This window comes from Passer montanus, unplaced genomic scaffold (genome assembly GCF_014805655.1).
Source record: "Passer montanus isolate IOZ18808 unplaced genomic scaffold, ASM1480565v1 scaffold425, whole genome shotgun sequence".
In the NCBI taxonomy this organism is placed as follows: Eukaryota; Metazoa; Chordata; class Aves; order Passeriformes; family Passeridae; genus Passer; species Passer montanus.
Genome location: NW_024369097.1, coordinates 6,156 through 16,261, shown reverse-complemented (window position 1 = coordinate 16,261; position 10,106 = coordinate 6,156). Strand labels below are relative to the sequence as shown.

Genomic DNA, 10,106 nt, shown 5'->3' with positions numbered 1-10,106 from the left:
GCTGGCAGCGCCTGGAGCAGGCAGAGAAGGGCCACGAGGAGTGGGGTCACCTGTGCCAGGGGGTTTTGGGGTGACCCGAAGGTGGGGTGGCTCTGGGGGTTTTTGGGGTCACTCTGGGGGTTTTTGGGGTGGCTCTGAGGGTTTTGGGGTGACTCTGGGGGTTTTTGGGGTCACTCTGAGGAGTTTTTGGGGTGCCCAGGACATCGGGGCGGGCTGGCAGCGCCTGGAGCAGGCCGAGAAGGGCCACGAGGAGTGGCTGCTGACGGAGCTGCGGCGCCTGGAGCGCCTGGATCACCTGGCCGAGAAATTCCGGCAGAAAGCCTCGATCCACGAGGGCTGGACGGAAGGTACCGGGGCAGGGGTGGGTTTGGGGGGGCAGGGGGTGGATTTGGGGGGCAGAGAATGGATTTGGGGGTTCAGAAACCGGGATTTGAGGGTTCAAGGATTGGATCTGGGGAGCAGGGAATGGATTTGGCGGGGCAGAGAAAGGATTTGGGGGGGCAGGGAATGGATCTGGGGGGCAGAGAATGGATTTGGGGGTTCAGACACCAGGATTTGGGGGTTCAGGGGTTGGATTTGGGGAGCAGGGAATGGAACTGGGGGTTTGGGGTCTCAGGGCTGCCCCCACCCTGTGCCCAGGTAAGGAGGTGGCACAGGGAGGGAATTGGGGTCTCAGAAGATGGCACAGGGAGGGGTTTGGGGTCTCAAGGGATGGCACAGGGAGGGAATTGGGGTCTCAGGGGTGTCCCCACCTGTGCCCAGGTAAGGAGGTGGCCCAGGGGATGGCACAGGGGGGAATTGGGGTCTCAGGGGTGTCCCCACGCCTGTGCCCAGGTAAGGAGGTGGCACAGGGGGGGATTTGGGGTCTCAGGGGATGGCACAGGGTGGGTTCAGAGGTCTCAGGGCTGTCCCCACACCTTGCCCAGGTAAGGAGGTGGCACAGGGGATGGCACAGGGAGGGGTTTGGGGTCTCAGGGGATGGCACATGGTGGAATTGGGGTCTCAGGGCTGTCCCCACCTGTGCCCAGGTAAGGAGGTGGCCCTGCGGGAGCGGGACTCGGGCACCTCGCTGGCCCAGGTGCGGGCGCTGCTCCGCAAGCACGAGGCCTTCGAGTCGGACCTGGCGGCGCACCAGGACCGCGTGGAGCAGATCGCCGCCATCGCCCAGGAGCTCAAGTATGGGAACCCAAAAACCCCAAATCAGACCCCAAAATAACCCCCAAAGTGTCCCCAAAAGCAGATCGCCGCCATCGCCCAGGAGCTCAAGTATGGCAGCCCAAAAATCCCCCAAACACCCCAAATCAGACCCCAAAATCACCCCCAAAAGCAAACCCCAGCCATCGCCCAGGAGCTCAAGTATGGCAGCCCAAAAAAACCCCAAATGAGACCCCAAAATCACCCCCAAAGTATCCCCAGCCATCCCAAAAAAAGCAAAAGAAAAGCAAACCCCAAAAGCAGATCGCAGCCATCGCCCAGGAGCTCAAGTATGGGAGCCCAAAACACCCCAAATGGGACCCCAAAATCACCCCCAAAGTGTCCCCAAAAGCAAACCCCCAACATCACCCTGGAGCTCAAATATGGGAACCCCAAACACCCCAAATCAGACCCCAAAATCACCCCCAAAGTGTCCCCAAAAGCAGATCCCAGCCATTGCCCAGGAGCTCAAGTATGGGAACCCCAAACACTCCCAAAAATGCGCCAAATTGGACCCCAAATCACCCCATTTTCCCGTTTTCCCCGTTTTTCCCAGCGAGCTGGATTACTACGACTCGCCGAGCGTCAACGCGCGCTGCCAGAAGATCTGTGACCAGTGGGACCTGCTGGGCTCGCTGACCCACGGCCGCCGCCAGGCGCTCGAGGTCAGCCCTGGGGAGAGGGGAGGGCGGGGATCCACCCCGAGCTGGGACCCCCAGCCGGGATCCACCCCGAGCTGGGACCCCAACCCGGGATCCACCCCGAGCTGGGACCCCCACCCGGGATCCACCCCGAGCTGGGACCCCCACCCGGGATCCACCCCCACCCGGGACCCCCCCCCGGGCTTCGACCTTTGGGGTCTCAGGGGATGGCACATGGTGGAATTGGGGTCTCAGGGCTGTCCCCACCTGTGCCCAGGTAAGGAGGTGGCCCTGCGGGAGCGGGACTCGGGCACCTCGCTGGCCCAGGTGCGGGCGCTGCTCCGCAAGCACGAGGCCTTCGAGTCGGACCTGGCGGCGCACCAGGACCGCGTGGAGCAGATCGCCGCCATCGCCCAGGAGCTCAAGTATGGCAGCCCAAAAAAACCCCAAATGAGACCCCAAAATCACCCCCAAAGTGTCCCCAAAAGCAAACCCCCAACATCACCCTGGAGCTCAAATATGGGAACCCCAAACACCCCAAATCAGACCCCAAAATCACCCCCAAAGTGTCCCCAAAAGCAGATCCCAGCCATTGCCCAGGAGCTCAAGTATGGGAACCCCAAACACTCCCAAAAATGCGCCAAATTGGACCCCAAATCACCCCATTTTCCCGTTTTCCCCGTTTTTCCCAGCGAGCTGGATTACTACGACTCGCCGAGCGTCAACGCGCGCTGCCAGAAGATCTGTGACCAGTGGGACCTGCTGGGCTCGCTGACCCACGGCCGCCGCCAGGCGCTCGAGGTCAGCCCTGGGGAGAGGGGAGGGCGGGGATCCACCCCGAGCTGGGACCCCCGATTTTGTGGCAGGGGATGGAGATTTGGGGATCGAGCGGCTGCCAGCTGCAGCCCCGGAATTCTGAGGAGTGATTCTGTGGAATAATTGTGTGGAGTTATTCTGTGGGATAATTCTGTGGAATTCTGTGGAATAATTCTGTGGGGTTCTGTGGAATTCTGTGGAACAATTGTGTGGAGTTATTCTGTGGAGTTATTCTGTGGGATAATTCTGAGAAATACTTCTGTGGAAGAATTCTGTGGGATAATTCTGAGGAATAATTCTGTGGAGTTCTCTGGAATCATTATGTGGAATAATTCTGTGGAATTCTTTGGAGTTATTCTGTGGAATAATTCTGAGAAATAACTCTGTGGAGTTATTCTGTGGAATAATTCTGTGGAGTTATTCTGTGGAATAATTGTGCGAAATAATTCTGAGAAATAATTCTGTGGAGTTATTCTGTGGAATAATTGTGCGAAATAATTCTGAGAGGCGGGGCTGCACGCGCTGCAGCTGCCGCCCGGCAACCCCTACACGTCGGTCACGCCGCAGCTCATCGACGCCAAGTGGGAGCGGGTCAGGGAGCCTTCCTCCCCTTTTAGCCCCTTTTTCGCACCTTTCCCACCTTTCCCACTCCTTTTTCCCACCTTCCCCACCTTTCCCACTCCTTTTTCCCACCTTCCCCACCTTTCCCACTCCTTTTTCCCACCTTCCCCACCTTTCCCACTCCTTTTTCCCACCTTCCCCACCCTTTTAGCCCCCTTTTTCCCACCTTCCCCACCTTTCCCACTCCTTTTTCCCACCTTCCCCACCCTTTTAGCCCCCTTTTTCCCACCTTCCCCACCTTTCCCACTCCTTTTTCCCCCCTTCCCCACCCTTTTTCCCCCTTCCCCACTCCTTTTTCCCACCATTCCCACTCATTTTTCCCACCTTCCCCACCCTTTTTCCCCCTTTTTCCCTCTCCTTTTTCCCCCTTTTCCCCACCATTTCCACTCCTTTTCCCCCCTTTTCCCCCCTTCCTCACCCCTTTTTCCCCCTTTTTCTCACTCCTTTTTCTCACCTTTCTCACTGTTTTGTCCCCTTTTTCCTGCAGTTTTCCCCTTTTTTCTGCATTTTTTCCCCTTTCCCAGCAGGGTTTCTGATCCCTTTTCCCGTTTTTTCCCAGTTTCCCAGCAGGGTTTCCCACCCCCTTTCCCAGTTTTACCCAGTTTCCCAGCAGGGTTTCTCACCCCTTTTCCCATTTTTTTGTAGTTTCCCAGCCATGTTTCCCACCCTTTCCCATTTTTCCCGTTCATGTTTCCCACCCTTTCCCATTTTTCCCAGTTTCCCACTCACACTTCCCACCCCCTTTTTCCATTTTTTTCCCATTTTTTTCCCATTTTTCCCATTTTCCCACTCACATTTCCCACCCTCTCCCATTTTTCCCAGCCATTTTCCCATTTTTTTCCCATTTTTCCCATTTCCCTCCTCATGTTTCCCCCTCTGCAGGTGCAGCAGCTGGTGCCCAAGCAGGACCAGGCGCTGCAGGAGGAGCAGAGCCATTTTCCCGTTTTTTCCCATTTTTTTTCCCATTTTTTTCCCATTTTTTCCCATTTTCCCCGTTTTTTCCCATTTTTTTCCTGTTTTTCCCATTTTTCCCCACTCACGTTTCCCACCCTCTCCCATTTTCCCCCTCTGCAGGTGCAGCAGCTGGTGCCCAAGCGGGACCAGGCGCTGCAGGAGGAGCAGAGCCGGCAGAACTCCAACGAGCGCCTGCGGCGCCAGTTTGGCAGCCAGGCCAACCGCGTGGGGCCCTGGATCCAGACCAAGATGGAGGTCAGCCAGCCCCAGCTGGGAGCCCCAACTGGGAGCACTGGGAGCCCCAACTGGGAGCACTGGCAGCACTGGGAGCCCCAACTGGGAGCACTGAACTGGGGGCACTGGGAGCACTGAACTGGGAGCACTGGGAGGGACTGGGAGCACTGGGGGCACTGGGAGCCCTGGGGGCACTGAACTGGGAGCACTGGGAGGGACTTCTGGGAGCACTGGGAGCACTGGGAACGGGCCTGCTGCCGGGGGGGCGTGGTGGGATGGAGATGGTGGGATGGTGGAGGTGGAGATGGTGGAGATGGAGGTGGTGGAGATGGAAATGATGGAGATGGTGGGATGGGTGGAGATGGAGGTGGTGGGGTGGCAGAGATGGGGATAGTGGAGATGGTGGAGAGGGTGAGATGGTGGAGGTGGTGGAGATGGAGGTGGGGATGGTGGAGATGGGGATGGTGAGATGGTCGAGAGGGTGGGATGGAGATGGTGAGATGGTGGAGATGGACATTGAGATGGTGGGATGGTGAGATGGTGGAGATTGTAGAAATGGTGGAGATCAGGATGGGGGTGGTGGAGATGGTGAGATGGTGGAGATTGTGGAAATGGTGGAGATCAGGATGGAGATGAAGGGATGGTGAGATGGTGGAGATCAAGATGGAGAGGTGGAGATGGCAGGATGGTGAAGATGGTGGAGATTGTAGAAATAGTGGAGATCGGGATGGAGGGGGTTGGATGGTGCAAGGTGGGATGGTGGGGATGGTGGAGATGGTGGGGATCAGGATGGAGAGGGTTGGATGGTGCAAGGTGGGATGGTGGGATGGTGGAATCCCCTCTGGGGCTGCTCCGTGCCCTCGTTATCCCACCTTGCCAAGCCACGGGAAGGGCTGGGTTGGTGGAATCCTGGAGATCCCTGCCTTGGGGCTCTGGGATCACCGGGGGGTGCTGGGGCCGTTGGGATGGGCTCGGGGCCGCTCTGGAAGGGAACCCCCCGTGCTCGCAGGAGATCGGCCGGATCTCCATCGAGATGAACGGGACCCTGGAGGACCAGCTGAACCACCTGAAGGAGTACGAGCAGAACATCGTGGAGTACAAACCCAACCTGGAGCTGCTGGAGCAGCAGCACCAGCTGGTGCAGGAGGCGCTCATCTTCGACAACCAGCACTCCAACTACACCATGGAGGTGGGCACCCCTGGGGCTTGGGATGATCCCGAGGGGATTTGGGGTCACCGAGGGGATTCGGGGTCGTCCCGAGGGGATTTGGGGTCGTCCCGAGGGGATTTGGAGTCATCCTGAGGAGATTCGGGGTGATCCCAAGGAGATTCAGGGTCATCCTGAGGGGATTTGGAGTCACTGAGGGAATTTGGGGTCATCTTGAGGGGACTCAGGGTCATCCCGAGGGGATTTGGGGTCACCGAGGGGATTCGGGGTCGTCCCGAGGGGATTTGGGGTGATCCTGAGGGGATTTGGGGTCACCGAGGGGCTGGGACTGGGGAGGGAGGGAGGGGTCCCACAGGAATTTGGAGGTCCCACAGGGATTTGGGGGTCCCAAAGGGATTTGGAGGTCCCACAGGAATTTGGAGGTCCCACAGGGATTTGGGGGTCCCACAGGGATTTGGAGGTCCCAGAGGGATTTGGGGGTCCCAGGGGGGCAGCAGGCCCTGATCCTCCACAGCTGAGAATCCAGCTGCACGTGGAGCTGGGATCCCACAGAACTGGGGTCATCCAGGGGATCAGGACGATCCCGTGGGTGCTGGATCCATCCCATAATGATCAGGATGATCCCGTGGGCACTGGACCCACCCCAGGGGATCAGGACGATCCCGTGGGCACTGGATCCATCCCGTGGGGATCAGGACGATCCCGTGGGCACTGGATCCATCCCGTGGGGATCGGGATGATCCCGTGGGCGCTGGATCCATCCCATAATGATCAGGACGATCCCGTGGGCGCTGGATCCAGCCCGGGGGATCAGGACGATCCCGTGGGCACTGGATCCATCCCAGGGGATCGGGACGATCCCGTGGGCGCTGGATCCATCCCGTGGGGATCAGGACGATCCCGTGGGCGCTGGATCCATCCCAGGGGATCAGGACGATCCCGTGGGCGCTGGATCCCAGCCTGGGGGATCGGGGGCTCCGCGTGCCCCTCACTGCCCCGTTCCCCTGGGATCCAGCACCTGCGCGTGGGCTGGGAGCAGCTGCTGACCACCATCGCCCGGACCATCAACGAGGTGGAGAACCAGATCCTGACGCGCGACGCCAAGGGCATCAGCCAGGAGCAGATGCAGGAGTTCCGCGCCTCCTTCAACCACTTCGACAAGGTCGGGACCCCGGGGGATCCGCGGGGATCCGGGGGGGTCCGGGGGGATCCGGGATCCACCCGCAGCAGCCCCACGGGTGGTTCCCCCCTGGAACGGGGGAGCTGCCTCCTGGTTTCCCTCATTTCCCTCGTTTTCCTCCATTTCCCCAGGACCACGGCGGGGCCCTGGGCCCGGAGGAGTTCAAGGCCTGCTTGATCAGTCTGGGCTACGACGTCGAGAACGACCGGCAGGTACTGCCTGCTTCCTCCTCCTCCTCCTCCTCCTCTTCCCTTCCTTCCTCTCTTTCCTCTCTTTCCTCTCTTTCCTCTCCTTCCTTCCTCTCTTTCCTCTCCTTCCTTCCTTCCTTCCTTCCTTCCTTCCTTCCTTCCTTCCTTCCTTCCTTCCTTCCTTCCTTCCTTCCTTCCTCTCCTTCCTTCCTCTCCTTCCTCTCCTTCCTTCCTCATTTCCTCCCTTCCTTCCTTTTCCTCACTTTTTCCCTCTCCTTCCTCTCTCCCATCCTTCCTCACTTCCCTCCTCCTTCTCCTTCCTCACTCTCCCTCCATCCTTTTCTGGGCCGGTTTTCTCCTCTAACAGATTCTCTGCTTTTCTCTTCCTTTCCCTCTCCCTTTCCCTCTTCCTCCTCCCTTTCCCTCTCTGTTCCTCCTCTTCCTCCCAGCAGCCGAAGCGCCGCACGGACTCCAAGGACTTCCGCGCCCTGCTGGGCCCCGCGGGATCCGGCCTGGTAACCTCCCTCTTCTCCTGCCTCTGCGCCTTTGATTTCCTCCTTCTCTCATCCCATGGCCGCGGGGGGAGCAAGGGGAGGAGGGGAGCAGGGCAATCCCAGCGGGAAAGCCCCGGAAGGTTCTGGAAGGCCCGGGGAGGCAGCAGAGTGCCCAGCGTGCCTCTCCCCGCAGGGCGACGCGGAGTTCCAGCGGATCATGGCCGTGGTGGATCCCAACGGCAGCGGCAGCGTCACCTTCCAGGCCTTCATCGACTTCATGTCCCGGGAAACCACGGACACGGACACGGCCGAGCAGGTCATCAACAGCTTCCGCGTGCTGGCCGGGGACAAGGTGGGCACGGCGGGGCCCCGGGGGGCTTGGGAGGGGGCAGGGGGGCTTGGGAATGGGCAGGGAGGTTTGGGAATGGGGCATTGGAATGGGCAGTGGGGGTTTGGGAACAGGGCTGGGGGGCTTGGGATGGTTCTGGGGGGTTTAGGAGAGGGACAGTGGGGTTTGGGAAGAACACAGCAGAATTATGAGGTGAGATTTGGGAACTGAGGGTGGAATTTGGGGAATAAGACCAAGGTGGGATTTGGGGACCACTTTCTCAAAGTCCATCAATCCCCCGGTGGGATCGCTGACACTGGGGCTCGGTTAACCCCAATTTCCCCCCGTTTTCCCCCCGTTTCCCCTCCCCTCGTCCCCCAGAACTACATCACGGCGGCCGAGCTGCGGCGGGAGCTGCCGGCGGCGCAGGCCGAGTACTGCATCGCCCGCATGGCGCCCTACCCCGGCCCCGACGGCGTCCCCGGCGCGCTGGACTACAAATCCTTCTCCACGGCGCTCTACGGCGAGAGCGACCTCTGAGCGCCTCCCCGGGATCCCCCAGGGCCCCCCGGGATCCCTGAGCGCCTCCCCGGGATCCCTGAGGATCCCCCAGGGTCCCTGAGCGCCTCCCCGGGGCCCCCCGGGATCCCTGAGCACATCCAAGGGCCCCTCAGGATCCCTTGGGATCCCTGAGCGCCTCCCCGGGGCCCCCCGGGATCCTCCAGGGCCCCCTGGGATCCCTGAGCACCTCCAAGGATCCCTCGGGATCCCTGAGGATCCTGGACCCCGACAGTCCCTGACGGTCCTGGATCCCCAAGGGTCCCCCAGGATCCTCGAGGGTCCTGGGTCCCCCAGTGGTCCCAGATCCATGAGGGTCCCCCAGGATCCCTGAGGATCCCTGAGCACCTCCAAGGACCCCCCAGGATCCCCGAGGGTCTCAAATCCCCTGGGATCCCCAAAGGTCCTCCAGGATCCTGGATCCCCAACGGTCCCGGATCCCCTAGGGTCCCTGAGGATCCCCGAGGGTCTCTCAGGGTCCCCCAGGATCCCGGATCTCTGAGGATCCCTGGTGGTCCTGGATCCCCGAGGGTCCCCCGGGATCCCGGACCCCCGACCCCCCCGCCTCCTACTATGCAACAGTTGATTGATCTTGGGATATTTCGGGATGTGATTCCCACTTTTCCTCGGGCTCCGCCTGCCGCGGGCCTGGCAGCGCCCGGAAATGGTTATTTTTGGTAACGAGACACAGAGAGAGAGAGAGAAATTCCCACTGTTTTCCACGGGATCAGCGGCGCAGCCCGAGGGTTCCCTCTCCCCTCACGGTTCCCCCCCTTCTCACGTAATTTATGGCTTTTTTTTTTCCAGAGGGGAAAAAAAAAATCCGGGGTTTTGGGGGGGTTTTTTAGGTTTTTTTTCACTCACATTCCCACCTCGGAGCAGCGTTTTGTGGACCAAAAAAAATGGGGGGAAATAGGGGGGAATAGGGGAGAAAGGCGAGGAATGAGGCAAAAAAATTAGGAGGAAAAATGTGGAGAAAAATGTGTGGAGAGATGGAAAATTAGGGAACAAAAATAAGGAGAAATTAAAAATGTGGAAAAATTAGGAGAGGAATGAGGAAAATCACGGAGAAATCTGGAGGAATACGTAAAAATATGGGAAAATAATGATAAATAAAGAGTAAGGAGAAAAATAAAGAGAGAAATAAAGAGAACTGTGGAAAACACATAAAAAATTAAGAGAAACAAGAAGGAAAATTATGAGAAATCCACCTAATAAAGCGCCTGATCCTGGAAAATTTTGACGGGAAGCAGAAAATTCCGGTTTCCTTTATAACTTTACGGATTTATTATATAAATATATATTCACGTAGCAGCTTCTTTGTCCTGTAATTAAAATATTGCTGAGAAAAAAAAAAACAACCTCTGACATCTTGGAGTTTTTCCTCACTTTTTCCCCCAAGTATAGCCAACAAGGTTATCTTGAGGGGAGAAAATTACCATTTTGAGGTAAAAATGAGGTTGGGAAGGGACGTTTTGGGGGTAAAATTGAGGTGTTGGTTTCTTTTGGACAAGTCAGGACAATTGTGGGGGTAAAACCTGAGGTGTCTATAAGTGATGGAAAGAATATTTTTGGGGTAAAATGTGAGTGCAGGGTGCCTAGATTGTATGGGTGGTTTTTCCCCATATTCACCATCCTTTTTTCTCTCCCCTTTCCTACCCTTTTCCCCTCACTTCTTTTCTTTTTTCCTTCACATTTTCTGTGTTTTCTCATGCTCTTTTCCCCTCACA

General features: G+C 58.1%; 1 protein-coding gene across 1 annotated transcript in view; it reads left to right on the top strand.

The window, feature by feature from the left end:
• The window catches only part of LOC120507323 (alpha-actinin-1-like), a 10,120-nt gene extending 1,611 nt beyond the window's left edge, over window positions 1-8,509 (top strand). Inside the window, exons 3-14 of the mRNA XM_039719791.1 lie at window positions 200-347; window positions 1,029-1,176; window positions 1,751-2,260; window positions 2,528-2,636; window positions 3,159-3,242; window positions 4,347-4,481; window positions 5,470-5,649; window positions 6,644-6,790; window positions 6,940-7,020; window positions 7,449-7,511; window positions 7,684-7,842; window positions 8,200-8,509. Of these exons, the coding sequence (XP_039575725.1) occupies window positions 200-347; window positions 1,029-1,176; window positions 1,751-2,260; window positions 2,528-2,636; window positions 3,159-3,242; window positions 4,347-4,481; window positions 5,470-5,649; window positions 6,644-6,790; window positions 6,940-7,020; window positions 7,449-7,511; window positions 7,684-7,842; window positions 8,200-8,358 (1,923 nt within the window). The 3' untranslated portion in view covers window positions 8,359-8,509. The remainder of the gene's footprint in view (window positions 1-199; window positions 348-1,028; window positions 1,177-1,750; window positions 2,261-2,527; window positions 2,637-3,158; window positions 3,243-4,346; window positions 4,482-5,469; window positions 5,650-6,643; window positions 6,791-6,939; window positions 7,021-7,448; window positions 7,512-7,683; window positions 7,843-8,199) is intronic.
• The last annotated feature ends 1,597 nt before the right edge of the window (window positions 8,510-10,106 follow it).